Source organism: Chroicocephalus ridibundus, chromosome 6 (assembly GCF_963924245.1).
Source record: "Chroicocephalus ridibundus chromosome 6, bChrRid1.1, whole genome shotgun sequence".
NCBI lineage: Eukaryota > Metazoa > Chordata > Aves > Charadriiformes > Laridae > Chroicocephalus > Chroicocephalus ridibundus.
This window is the reverse complement of record NC_086289.1, coordinates 59,201,092-59,215,521: the sequence shown is the minus strand read 5'-3', so window position 1 is coordinate 59,215,521 and position 14,430 is coordinate 59,201,092. Positions and strand designations below refer to the sequence as shown.

General features: G+C 50.2%; 1 protein-coding gene across 1 annotated transcript; it reads right to left on the bottom strand.

The window, feature by feature from the left end:
- Positions 1-8,503: 8,503 nt before the first annotated feature.
- On the bottom strand, positions 8,504-12,080 carry LOC134517335 (sentrin-specific protease 2-like). Its single transcript, XM_063338735.1, has 6 exons — positions 11,952-12,080; positions 11,332-11,535; positions 11,130-11,212; positions 9,930-10,014; positions 9,131-9,226; positions 8,504-8,566 (listed from the first exon to the last, which is right to left on the bottom strand). Exons 1-6 carry the CDS (start codon positions 12,078-12,080, stop codon positions 8,504-8,506), a joined length of 660 nt encoding a protein of 219 aa, XP_063194805.1.
- Positions 12,081-14,430: the final 2,350 nt, after the last annotated feature.

The window sequence follows — 14,430 nt, the reverse complement described above, 5'->3', positions numbered from 1 at the left end:
TGCCTGAGCGCTGGAGGCAGGAGTGGCCATGGCAGAGGCGCTGCAGGCAGGCTGCAGGCAGGGTGGGCGGTGGAAGCAGCCCGGCAGAGGGCAGGGCAGCCCCCCGCAGGGCCTGCGACTTGGAGATGCCTCTTCAGTCGGCTTCTGCCTCCCTCTCCTCTCCCCATCCCGCCGGTGTTAGCTGAATCCTGCAGCCGAGAGCTGGAGGGGGCACAGGGCATTTGAGTTCCTGGGTAAAGAAAGATGCGAGGTTTTTCTGGGTTTCTCTCTGTGAAGCCAAAACTCACCTGCAACACTCCCGTTTCTGTCCACGGTGGAGAGAAAGCCGGAGCGCTGAACTCGGGCTGTGGAGTTACGCAATCTGATTGCTTTGGGGGTGGTGTTTGGTGGGAAGACTGCTGTGCTCTCTAAACATCAATAACCAAACACATCAAGAAGTTACCATTTCATTAAATTAATGCCACCAGACTGAGAGTCTTTCTTCTTGGAGGGGAGTCTCTTGTTGCACTTTATATTAAATGCTTTTTTTTTTCCCCTCCCTTGTCTCACGTCTCTGGCAAAAAATTCCCATTTTTCTAAAGGCAAATACAACAGCTGGATGTGCCAGAGGCTGCCTGTTGTAATTCCTGGCACGTCTTTACAGTGCAGTTTTACATCAGTTACATTTCTCAGTGCCTGTAATTGATGCAGCTGATGGTCATGACTTAATTCCTTACTGTGCCTTTGAGCTTCTTGCTCAGTACATTGATGCGTAAGGACTCAAAATTAGGCTCTTTGGTGCACGAAAATCTGGAATCCCGTTACCAGATGTTTACATCCGCATGGATTACTGGAGTCCCATCTCCGATCCGATAGTGAATGCGGTTCATTCCAGAATCTGAGCTCATTAATTGTGCGTTACCCAAAGTCTGTGCCTTTAGAGCAGCTTCAGTGTGAAAGCAGCTTCACACACCTGGGTGCTGAAGCAGCATATTTCCAATTAGTGGCATAACAAACTGAACAATTAACCTTAGGGCTGGAGGAAGGATTGGTCATTTTAGCTATACCCCTACTTTTAGGTATGGAAAGCGTAATATGCTTAATCTGGCATTTCAATCTCTTTATTTCGCATGTGTTCGGGATGATGCCGGGTGGCACAGCGCTACCCCAGACTCCAAACCAGCACTGCGACTCCCCGCAGCGCGCCTTTGCTGGGGCTTTCGCTGGCTAATCTCGGCGGTTCTTTGCCTTGGGTACCATCCCCCTGGATATGAGTCAGTTTGTCACCACAGCTGCCTTATGGCTCGTGTGTGTTTAGCCCGTCGGCACCTAAAGGCACCTCGCAGCTCGTCCCTGCTTCCCACCCCAAAACGGGCACTCCGGGAGGCAGACTCCGTCTCGTGGCCAAGCACGGGTCTGGGCGGTCTTACTCGGGGTGTAAAATGGCAGAACGTGAACTCGGCTCCTGCCTGAGCTGAGCAGGGCACATCTGAATTCCTGCCCGTCTTCTCCCCTGCCCACCAACCCCTCCCAGACGTTCCTCCTCCTCCACGGGCTGTCGCGGTGGTGTTTGTCACTCAGCTCAGAAGGGACACCGCCATCACCACCACTTTGTGGACCCAGAAGGACTAGGAGTGCCGGGCAGGGGTCCCTCAGCTTCCCGCCACCATTGCCATGGCAGGGGCTTGCATGGAGGTGGCACATCAGCTCAGCGAAGCCCCGCTGCAGCGTCTGCTCCACATCTGGTCTGGGCTGGCAGGATGGCTTTGGGGGAGGCGTGCGGAGACCCTGCTCTGTCCTCCCGGTGTCACCAGAGAGGTGCCCAGCACTCCTGGAGATGGGCTCTGCTCCCTCCCCTGCTGCGTGGTACCTGGCAGGGAAGGGCCAGCGCCTTCAGGGCAGCCACGGGGGCCTCCTGGGAAAGCCCCGCTTGTTTGGGAACGGCTCAGCAGTCGGCTGCGGGTGGCAACTTCTTCCTGTAACTGCTCCAACGTAACTCCCTCTTCTGCTCTGAGAAACCCACAACAATTTACTGTCGTTTAGACAGGTATTCTCTCACCCGATGGCCCCTCCCCACCCAGGAAGGGGAACTGGGAAAAAACAAGGAAAGCCGAGGACTGAAATTCAAACAGGTTTAATAGAATAAGACTAGACAATTAACATTGAGAACACTAAAGAACCAGTATTGATCCCGATACCAACAGAAAATGCACAAGGACTATTCCCAGCCCATCCCATCAGCAGAAGCCGTGCTCTCCCAGCAGGGACAGCCAATGTGGGACCCTGCGAGTGCTGCGGCGTCCGGAGGAAGGGAAGGGCTCAGGGCTCCGGCACCGGGGCAAGGAGTGCTCAGGATGGCAGCCAGCAAGGGGGAGAGAACTCTGCAGCAAACTTTCTCGTTTATACTGAATGGTTATAAATACAGAGAGACATCTATATACACAAATACAGAGAGACATCTATATACACACCTGCACAAGCGTCATTACGTATGCAGGCTTCACACTTCCAAACAAATCATAATTTGAAATACGGGTGGTCTGACACTGAGAAGGACACAAGAAATGCACAACTGGAGGGAAGCAGCAGGGAGAATCTTGCCCATCCACATACCCCGTACCCCTTTCTAGTGTTTAGAAGTTAATAAGCTTTGAAGAAATGAGTAGAGAAATCATTTTAGCTTAAGCAAATGACTGAAGTCTTCATCCCTTTGACATATTTTTACAACAACCTTTGCTACATTACGTTAAGATGGATGTGGAAGCGGGACACCTGTGATCTGAGAGGAAACAGATGTGTATCTAAACCAGAAAATTAAACAGCTGGCTTAGGTTCATTCAGCCCTTTTGGATTTTACAACATTTTCCAGTTTTTAAACATCCACATTTTTGTTTCCAGATCATCATTCGTTGAAACCTCTCTCTTCAATCTCCCCCATTTTACAGGATTATGCCACTTCTTTAGTACTTCCAGCCCCAAAGGAATTCCTGGCACCTCACCTGCTCCGCCTATCGCTAAGACTGGCAATAACCCCTAAAATGTCAAAGCTCTTACCCGCCCCCCAAGCCCCAGGAAATCCTCCCGACCTAAAATGTCAAACACCAGGAGCCTGCATCACTCCAAAAGCAGTTTATGCCCCATTATCCTGACACATACTGAGGGCTCCTACAAGCCACTCCCACAGCTCACTGAAATCACAGAGTTTCTACTACCTCCTTTGGTTGTTCTTCAGACATTTTCTCTGCCTAATTTTTGCTCTTTTGCCAAACTAGGCTCCTGTAAGGAATATGCAATAACAAAAGAAGAAAAAACAGACGACTTTACCCTCCCTATATTCAAACTCTGCCGGTAAGCAGATCACGACTGGTGTTTGCTATTAAATAACCATTTTATTCTAACCTTCAATTTGTGACGACGTGTACATTTCCAAAATCACCAGATCCCTTGATCGTTACCAACAGTTCTTCCCCTTCATTGGCCACTACTGCAATTGAGATGGAAGCCCTGAAGTCCAGGCTTGTGGACTGGAACACCTGGAAGGAACAGCTTTTGCCTCTCTCCCCCTGAAGCACACCAGCACCAGACCAGATCACTGCTGGGGGGGCTGCGAATCCACTGGGAGGGAAAGCAGAGCAGCCCCTTCCCATGACAGTTCCCACACTCCACCAAAAAGAAAAAAAAAAAAAGGCTAAAAAAAGACAAGAATGTGTTTTGAAAAATGAGACTATCAGACAAGAAGCACGGAAGCCCAGCTTCCTCCCTCCACCTCTGCCGCTTGCACTGGCCCTGGGGCTCACTCCGTGCCACCAAGCTGGCAGGAGACTAGTCCAGCAGCAAAAAGCAAAGGATTTTCTGACAGCTTCGGGTACCGACCGGCCCAACAAAAAGTCAGCTCAAGGGCAGCTGATGAAGGAGGAACACAAAGAACGACCTGTCCTTTTGGTGGCATCAAGCTATCAGATTGTTTCGAACCTTCTCAAACTGCTTCCTTACTTCTTCTGCCACAACTTACTAATAAAAATCAGCATTTTTAAAAATAGATGCCTTAAGTATCTTGTAAGTACATCTATACCTTGAGCATTTCTACTATTCAAGTTACTCTGATTAAAAAAAAAAAAACCAACCAAAAGACCCGACTACCATATTAAACCATTGCTGACCAGGCACGTACCAAGTAATCACCACCACCATTAACTAATTCACACAACGAGACTCACTACTTTTCCCTTTAACTAGTCTTCTTCCCAGCCCTCCCATGCCTGAATCACATGCACTCCAGTGAGCACAAGTTCAATGAAGGAAAACACAATACAAGCGACTTGAAAAAACGTGGCAATTATTACAGCATACCGATGGTATCTCAAGTGTGTTCCAGTATTCGAAGTATTAGTAGCACCTAATAACTTAGAGCCTCTTCAGTTAAAAAGAGCTCCCGGAGTTTAATCCCACTGTGGACTATAAACTCTGAGAGAGAATGTGAGCGGGGATTTTCTTTCCCTTCTTTTTTTCACACACCCCTCCCTTTTTAAACTGTGACATAAACCAGTTTCAGTTTGCTTTGCTGCTGAAATAGCAAGTCCCATTACTTGCGAAAGCACCTGGTATTTCTTCTCCATCCCCAATGCTGACATTAGGACTCGTGGCTCCACAGTCCAGTCAAGCCTGCAAAGCAATGCAGCTGGAAACGCAATCGGGGAAAAAAAAATAAATCAGCTGATTTAATTCCCAGATCCGACTGGCTGTCCAAACACTAGTATAAGGGAGAAAGCAGAACACGTTTTCAGGAGCACAATTCTTGTTGGCAGCGTGGACTTGGAGCAGCTCAACAGACAGTCGGAAAGTCATATCCTAGATTAGATCCGAGTATAGAAAAGGGAAGAACAGGGAAGCAGGAAGAATGGGAAAGTACAGACTAGGAAGTAGGGGGGATAGCAATTGCTGTCCTATCACACCCTGCACAGTTACCTTTCCAAAAGACTTTGCTCGAAAGGTCTTCGTGTTTCCACTCCTTCTGATTGGAAATACAGCGCAGGTTATCCTGCCAAACTTTTACTAAAGGTCGGCTGCCGTCTTGAACTGCTTTTCAGTGGACTTGCACAACAGCAATTCAATCAACCTTTTATAAAAAAAACTAACCCACAGAAATCCACCTTGAGCAAGTCAGAACTAAGAGTTCCTCCCCAACAACACAACAGTTGGAAGAACGACGTGAAGACACCAACGGAGAGGGAAGACCGGGGGCGGCACGAGCCTATTCTCTAATCCCTGTCTTTCAGCATTCATTCCCATGCAGCATTTTTAACCTCCCGCAGACCAAGTTTTCCTAACCTCAGCTCCACGGAAGGACAAACACTTGCACTATTAAAGCTTCTTACAGGGCATCTGAAAGAGAAAAGGCCCTACCCAAAGCAAGACACTCCAATTTCCTGCTCAGAATTGTTACGTTCTCTTCAAAATGGATTTTTTGCCACCTCCAGTGAAGGCTAAAACTTCAAACTACTCATCACCTCCACAGCTCCTGCTGAGGCTGCGAGAAGTTCAAAAAGTACAGGCTGATGAGGGAAAAAAGCACCCAAACCACAGCGCTGACCCCGGCACTGCACTTCTCCGTAAAAACTAAAGACCTCGAAGGAAAACAAGGCTCATTTCCCAAAGGAAACACACCCCGACCCCGACCCCGACGCCGCCGCCGGGGCCACGGCGGGCCCTTCCCGCGGCGGCTCCTCCCCTCGGGCCGCGGCGCCGCCCGGAGAGGGGCGGCGGAGGGAGGGATGGAGGGGAGCGCGGGCTGTCCCGGCCGGGCAGCGCACTCAGGCTCCGTGTATTACCCGCTCGCCGTAGTTCTGCTCCCCGCTGTCGCTCATCGTCCCGCCGCTCCCCGCCACCGGCACCGCCGACCCGACCCGACCCGACCCGACCGTCCCCGGCGCCAGCGCTCTCCGCAGAGGAAGTGACGCCGCCCCGCCGGCGCGCGGGCCCCCGCGCCAGGCCCCGCCTCCCCCGCCGCCGGCCCTGAGGGGAGGCCCCGCCCCGCGGCGGCCCTGGCGGGAGGCCGTGGCGGCTGGCGGCGGGCGCCGGGGGTGGCCCCCTCCTGCCCGGGCTCGGGAGCTGCTGGGGGCCGGGGGGGCGGAACCCGACGAGCGGCCCCTTCAGAGACAGCTCCGGTGCCCGGTGGAGCTGGTCCTGCCCGCCCGAGCGGGGCCAAGGCCAGGATCCTGTCTTTCATGGAAGCAGAGAAGGGGTTGGCTTGGAAGGGACCTTCAAGCCCACCCAGTGCCACCCCCTGCCCTGGGCCGGGACACCTCCCACCAGCCCAGGCTGCTCCCAGCCCCGTCCAACCTGGCCTTGAACCCCTCCAGGGATGGGGCAGCCACAGCTTCTCTGGGCAGCCTGGGCCAGCGTCCCACCGCCCTCACAGCCAAGAATTGCTTCCTCACATCTCATCTAAATCTCCCCTCTTCCAGTGAAAAACCCTTCCCCCTCATCCCATGGCTCGTCCCCTCCAAAAGGCCATTTCCTAAGGAGAAGCGAGGCCCAGCTCCCACCCAACTGCTCACCCAGAGCACAGTGTTAACAGGCTGTTGCTCCCCAGGGGCTGCTCCCCGAGAACCTCCTTGGGGCACAAGGACACGAGCCCCGGCTGAAGGGCCAGAGCCCAGGAGGTGACCCTGTAGACAGAGGGGACGGTGGCTGCTACGCCTACCATTTCCCCACCACCTCAGACGCAGAGGCTTTCAGCAGCCACCAGCGCTGCCAAGCGACCAGCAGCAGGGATCCCCTGACGGAGGACGGGGGACAAAATCCTGCTTTTGTACTCAGCAGAGCACAGGGTCAGCCTCAAAACTGCAGCCCCCAGATGGCGAGAACCCAAGGGAAGGGGAAAGGACGCTTCAAGCGTTCAGCTACTGCGTCCTAGCGGTAATAAACAGCTAAAATCTTCCACGTCCTCCGGGAGCCCGGGAAGATGAAGTATCTCATGGAGGGACAAGCCGCGACACATTGCCTTTGCAATAGTCCTTCCTTTGGAGAACCTCCTCTGATTTGGGGACGGATTAAGCTCATCACTTTGAAAGCAGAGGGCGATGTGGCTGCTGACCCGCACCACAGCCAAACCACCGCGTCAGCCGGCCCAGGAGAGCAGACCTTCAGGCGAGGAGCAGCACCGGGAAGGCTGATCCCACCCACGGCGACAGAGGGCATGGCCCCAAAATCACCAGCTTTCCCCCCGAAGACGAGGAGAGGAGAGACCGCATCAGCGGGCAGGAATCACCTCACATGATGGTAACTGCCATTACAGAAACACCACCACACGGTCATTTGTACAAGCGTTCCAACACGGGGCTTCCAAACCACCTCTTGGGCAATTTTTCCTCTACAATGGTCAAGGAAAGACCTGAAATCCCACTCCAGCTCTGGAGCGTAAACTAGAGGGGGCGTGGCAAAATGAAAGAAAGGGGGAAACGCCATGTTTAAACTGATCTAGCTGGGTCTGAGCGTAACAGAGCGAGGATCGACACAAGCTCTTCATTGGGCAGACGCCTGGAGGCAGCGCCTGCGGCAGAGCAGCAATAATCTCCTACTTGGCTGTTCCTGGGATTCTCACTGCTGAACAACGTCCTGGTTGTCCCTTCAGCATTTTGGGACAATCGCTTGGAGGTTCTGGTGCTCTGATACCCAGCCTGGCCAGAGTCTTCTTCATCCATAGACTGTGAGGGAGCTAAAACCCACATTGATATGTCAACCTTATTTTCAAAGACAAAAAAACCCTAAATCACTCTCATTACCAGATCAAGTTTCATGCCAGTAAGGCTCTTTAAATAATTTAAATATTTATTTTAATTAAAATAAATAAATACTTCTCTTGTCACATTACAGAACTCCCTGGAGACAGAAATAAAACAAACCAACCCCAACCACAGGGGTTTCTCTCGCAAATCAAAAGATGGTAAATGCTTTCTTCTGATGGTCATCACAAATCCACTTGTAGGCATCAAGTAGATGGTAGATTACTCCAGAAACAGAAGAAAGCTCTCTTTGAGGAAACAGCAGTTCAGCTCCTTCTTGTTGGGAAGAGAAGGTCAGCTCACACAACTGTTGCCACCACCAGATGAGTCCCATTTGTCCATAACGTGACCACGTGTGCTGTGAGAGAAGTTCCACTCGTGCAATGTCACCACCACCAGATGAGTCCCATTCGTCCAGAACGCGGCCACGTGCGCTGCGAGGTGTGAGCAGCCCTCTCTGCGATGGAAGTTCACAGCATTTGTTGTTAACCATTTCCTTGCCCAGGTGACACCAACCTTTCCAGCTTGCGCTTAAGGTGTGTTAGCTAATTTCAAGGAGAGTTGCTGTCTCCAAAATAGGGGCAGGCAGGGGGGGAAATAACAATCTTAACCACTACTACTTAACCTAAAGAGAAAAACTTGTGTGCCTGCTGCTATTTCAAATGAGGTAGTAGAAAAGTAACTAAAAGAAGAGGTAGTCACCCAAAGGTGATGACAGTGTTACTCTGGTAGCGCATGCCTCACAGCAGCTCTCGATGGAGTATTTCCCAGACCATCCTCTCGCGGAAATAAGGCATGTGGATCTGAAAAGAAAAGAAAAATCCATTAAATACACATCATGGCAGAAAGAGACACAAAATACGCAGAAACACCCAGTTACTTCCTTAATATACACTTCCTTTTAAGAACTGTCAACGCTTGCCCTTCCAGTACAACCTGGCTTTCACCCGCACAGCTCCTAAGAGGGTGACATGCCACCAAAACCAGATAATCCTTGACCACACAACAGCTCACAAGCACTTTCACAGAAGAGCACTGCCTTGGAAAAGAACCAGTGTCTTCACTGGTCAAAGGGTGAGACCCATTTCTCCCAAAGATCCCAAGGCCAGATCTCACAAACCCCCTGGCTGCAGTATCTCGCCCAAGAGGAATCTCACTGGGAGCAGATACCGGACGCCAGGATGGAGAACACAGCTCTGCCCTGCTGAGGCCACTTGGAAGTTCCAGCCCAGCCACTATCTCCCAAGAACGGAGAGAGGTACAAAACCTCAGCCGCTGCGCCAGACGCAATGAACAGCCGCTGCGTAACTTCCCTGGCTCTTGTCTCTGTGCGAAAGGGGCTGGAGCTGTTTAGAACCTTCACTCACCTGTGTAAAGGTCAGCGGTCTGTCTCTCGAGATGTAATCTGCGTATTTGCAGGTGAAAATGCCACAGTCGCTTCCGTTTGATTGCTGAGGGATTTCCTAATGAATGCAAAGAAGATGGAGAATTTGCCTCTGTCTTCAAGGAAAAGCAACTTGGAAGCAGCACCCATTACCAAAAATACCCTAACCAGACACTCCTGAACTTGCACCATCCCCAGTAACTGCTCCCCAACACAAGGAACAGACCCCAGGAACTGCACATCATCCCTCCCCTCGGCTTCCTACGCTCGGATGTTACAAGCCAAATTGCTGGCAGGCTGATAAGGGACAGCAGGCTTCCTCCCTGCAAGGTGTCTGGAGGTTTCTACAGTGTCTTTCTAAAGTGACATCCCTTAAATCGAGGCTTTCGGTGCTGCTTTTCACTATTAACTTGTCGAGAAACATCAGCCCAAGCCCTTGCTTTGTCACGTGCCAGGATCTGGGCTGCAAACAAGCAGCCCACGTTCTCTGACAACTGCTAAAGAGACTTGAAATTTGACTTGTGAAATGGGGGCAAAGCCAAATTCACCTTCACGTGGCAGAGCAATTAAAAAAACCCCAAGAAAGTATTCAGCCAGCAAGGAGAGGCACTGCGCAAAGATTTCATCCCAGCACGGTTTCCTGGTCCATATGCAGCCCGATGTGGTACCAGAAGAAGATGCTTATGGCTGTTCTCTGAAGTCCTGGCCTTATGAGAAAGCGTTAAGAGCTTCGTGACAAGGAGTTCTAGTTCACATTTCAAGTGCAAGTAGTGTTCGCTTACATGTGGCTCCATGCTGTGAACAGTCCACTCTGAAACATTCAGCTTCACGTGTGTTTTTTCACGGCTCTCCTCTTGCAGGTATTTGCTGTTGAAAACAAAAGAAAAACCACTCTTCATCGCTGTAATTTAGGCCAAGAAAAAAAGAGCTGCTGAAAGATCACAGGAAGATGAATGGCAGGAGAGTAAAATGTCAGAGGATCCTCACAGCAGCTGATTTCAGGCATTTGGAGGAAAAATCCAAATCTTAAATTTACAAACACCGCGAGAGGCTGCGAGCTAACCATCAGGAATGAGACCGACAATTCCAACAGAGGCTTCCACAAAAGCCTAAGTTCATTGCTTAGCAGAGGCCAAAAAACCCCAAATCCCATGTTGTCAGAGGAAGAACAGAAAAACCAAGCAAGGAACCCTAATGTTGTCAGCCCACCATGTGCCTGAATCCCACACACTGCGTGCGCCTCCGGAAGGACAAACACAAAAGCTTTTGGGCCAGCACCTCTGGCTGAGGAAGTTTCCAGGCCACCAGTTGCTGGAAAAAAGGACTGGATGCAGACCTGTTCTTATAGCCTTTCCCAGGCACCTGCTCTTAACTGTTCAGGACAGCACCGGACTAAACCAACGCTTGGTTTGTCTCTGCGGGGCCGCTCTCCTTGCTCTTGGGCTACAAAGCTGCTGGATTAAGGGGTTTGACTACCTCTGCATCAGTGGCAGAGACTTCTAAGGACGCCTGCTTGCACAACAGGAAAACCTGTCCCCGTTACGTTGGAGAGGTGTGCGTGCCAGCTGACACAGCTGCAAAAGCTGGCTACACGGTATCTGTCTTGAACAAGAATGTCAGAATTACAAAGAGCACCCAGCGGTATCTTCAAACACTTCTGCCCTCAACTTCTTCCCTTTCGTCAATAGCCCCATTTTATTGATCACTAACAAGGTTGGTGCCCGTGTGCCACGGGGCTACCATGTCTTTGTCTGTGCTCTAGGGGGAAGGTGGCAGAACCCAGGCATCCAAGACGCTGGGTGGAGGGGAGGACGTGAGACCAGGGAAGGAGTCACTGTCAGACAACTCGCAGCAAGCGAATCCAAGATTTCTGGTTTGTTATCTACAAGACATGTGGAAACTTGCAGCCCTGTCACAGAGGCAAAATCCCAAAACGTTCTCCTCATTCACAACACAAAAGCACTGACTGAGCAGTTACTTACAGCAAAGTCTCACAAATCTTGTCCCCTCCTTCTTGCCCCAGGGAGTCAAAGTATTTGACGGTCTTCTTTCTCATATCTATGACCTGTTATTCAAAGGTGACTGTTAGACAAAGCACCACCTTGTGCTGCACAAACCTACGTGACTTTTCTTGCTAGCTTTTTCTCCCCACCCAACTCTAAATAACAAGCCCGTTTGACTCACCGCTAGTGCCCAGTGCAAGCTCAAGTTAATGGGCACGAAGATGATGTCCTTCTGGAAGACATCCACGCGTCTGGTCAATCTTCTTACTGTCCTGTAGCCCCCAGAAGCTAGTTTTTCATAAAACAAGGACCTAAAAGCGTGGACTGATGGATATCCTGCCTTCTTACTTCTCTCCATCACAAGACCCATGTAGAAATTAATGACCTGTACCATAAAGAGTAAACTGGAGATGTAAAATCAGACGCTAGCTTACCAAACGAAAAATACAGCCACATCTCTTTTCTGGCCACCCTGAAGTACGCAGCTGAGAGAACTCCAGCCTCAGCTGTCAGCTTTTGTTGTGAGAATTTCCCACTTGGTTACAGCTGTTTATCAAACTGCACTTTGGTAAAAACACCTGCCACCCACTCCAAGAACCTACACTAACTCCTGGAAGCGGCACAATACAAGTAAAGGAACTGCCAGAAGCACTGGACCCTCAAGTACCTAAAATAAGAACTGCACAGAGGTTTCTAGGCTCTGCCGTGCAGGTCATCAAATAACTTTGAAAAGAACACGGTGAAGGGGTATTTTTAAAGAAATGCTCAATTAGAAGATCCCTGTGCTGCAGCTAGTTTTACCTCATCATTTAGCCAGCAACCGTTCCTTAGGGTGTGGATGTCCTCACGAGTCACCTTTAGGTTGAAGGCACTGCTCATGATCTCCTCTGGCTCACCTTTGCCTAATGCGGCAACGACCTCTCTCTCCATGGCCTGAAATGGACAATTAAATGGGGAAGGACTTGTGCAACAGAGCATCGAGCATGCCAACCTGTGGGCAGCTTTCAACTCAAACATGGCCTGGAAATGAAGCTCAGGTGACAGAGCAACTGCCTTTGCCAGCTTTCGGCTAGGTTAGCAATCGCCCTTTTTGGTTGGTTGGTTGGTTTCAGCATCCTGACTTGGAACTTCAGGGCCCAGGTTTGCCTCAATTTGTTTTCACCAAGGAAGCTGAGATAAAACGCAGGGACGAGCAAACACACAGCAAACGCCTTTCCCATGCGATGCTGCAGCCCTCGCAACGCTGAGGTTTAAGGCAACCGCAGCAGGCATTCTCCATGCCAAGGCAGCTAAGTAGGAGCCTGAAAGAATGGGAAGGTGGGGGAACTTCAAGTCACAGCTGCAGACGCTCCCTAACAGCTTAAATGCAAGTTCTTCAGATTTCAAAAAGCCTGAAGAACCACCTATAACAAATGGAGTTCCTTGCAGCTGTTTCACAGCCTTCTCTTTTGTCAAACAGCCTGTCAGCTACGGTACCTCTGTGAGCGGAGTAAAGTCTTTTCCTATTCTTCTCAGCCTTATGACTTTCTTTCCTTTCTTGGCAAGGGCGGGTGACTTTTTGGCCTGGGCGGGTGCCAGAGGTACTTGGCGTAACACACCTTCTGCAATCTGAGCTCCACGCTGTTCCTGTGAGACAAAAGGACGTTAAGCTACCAATCCAGCACAGATTTTTTTGCTAGGGGATAGCACAGAAAATCTTGCTCATGTCTAAAACTGGAAGGGCTTTTGTACACGCATCTAACCAGCCAACTCCAAAGTTACTTTTTATCGAGGACTGCATTCCAACTGCGCACCCATGTAGTGCTGCACTCAAAACTAAACGGAGGCAAGAGAGGCAGGAAGTTAGTTTGCCTTGGAGTAGCGTTAAGAACCCCAGAAAAGCCTCCGCAGGTAGGTATCAGGTTGAGATGGAGATTAATAGCTCTGATTTCCAGGACTAAAATTTTATTTTGATCTCAATCCTGACCAGAGACGAAAGTCAAAGAGACGTACTTCCTATCTCACAAAAAAAGACACCACTAAAGATACCACAGTCCAGCTCTGCAGGTCAACCAAGCCCGTGCAGTAAAGACTCTGAGGCTGTACCCAACACATCAAAGGGGAAGAAGAAAAATAGTATAGGGTAGTGCGCTCATCATAGTCCAGAAACAAAATGAACGGCAGCGGGAAACCCTTTGTGATCGTGCTACTCAAGAAATCATGCTCCCGCTTCCCTTGGGAAAAACGACCTGGACAAATACAGATATTGTTGAGGAAGTAATGAAAGGGAGGAGCACAAAAATTTCTGATCACAACCAGATACATTTTCCTAAAACATGAAATCATGAATAACACAAGCTTACCCCTGCAACTGCAACAGCTTGTTTCACCGCTCCGTCCTCTTCCAGACATTCTTCTGCTGGTGGGGAGCCCCTGCGAGGAGCGGGAGAGAGAAAGAGAGAGAGCAGTGAGCTGTGGACCTGTACTGTCCCACGGAATTCTCAAGAATTCACCTTCTGGACAAGAAATGCTTTTTCAAGGCTCCTGCTGACTACAGCCTCGGTTGCACACGTGTGACAACATCGTCTCCGCTTCCAGCACGGTTCTTTCGGAGCAGCCAGACTGGCATAGAAGGAAGCGCTGGAGCTTTGTACATTTTTTCCCATCTCCCTGTGCAAGACTCCTTTGGTTTCTCTTGATCAGTTTCATTATTTGGAAAACAGGGAAGCAACCAGCACTTCCTCTGTCAAGTGCTCTGGGATCTACTGGGGATAAATGCTGCGTGCTAGGGCTTATACTGCAAGGTATAACAGGAACACCCGCAACTCTACCTGCAGCCACATACAGTTAGCTTACGGGAACTAAGACCAGCACAGGGAACTAAAAATGGGACACCTACAGGATATTTACTTGCCTTCTGTAGGCTAGTCAAGAGAGTGACTGTCCCCATTTGGAGAGGATTACCAGTAAAACCATGCAGACTCTGAAGAGCAAACACATACACAGACAGTAACCTTGTCTGTCTATACGTGCCTTCCTCAAAACCAAGAATTTGCCTTGTCACCAAAGACCCCCTTTTTCAGGAGGGAGACCTACAACAGACTCTCACAGTATTCTCCACTTTCAGTCCAGCTTGGTAAGAGTAGGTATCATAAGCTTCGTTAAATGACTTCCCTTGGTAGTTAAATCCACAAAGAAGGCAAGAAAATGTTCCTTTTACTTCAACCCGTCATACTCTATCCGTTCCTTTATTTCCTTCTCTCCCCTCACGCTTAGGTGAACCACTGACAATTCCAGCACA

Coding starts and splice junctions, on each gene's coding strand:
- LOC134517335 (XM_063338735.1), bottom strand. CDS start 12,080: ATGGAGAGAGAGGTCGTTGCCGCATTAGGCAAAGGTGAGCCAGAGGAG. Junction 11,213..11,331: donor GCTTGCACTGGGCACTAGCG/GTGAGTCAAACG, acceptor TTTGAATAACAG/GTCATAGATATGAGAAAGAA. Junction 8,567..9,130: donor GACCGCTGACCTTTACACAG/GTGAGTGAAGGT, acceptor TTTTCTTTTCAG/ATCCACATGCCTTATTTCCG.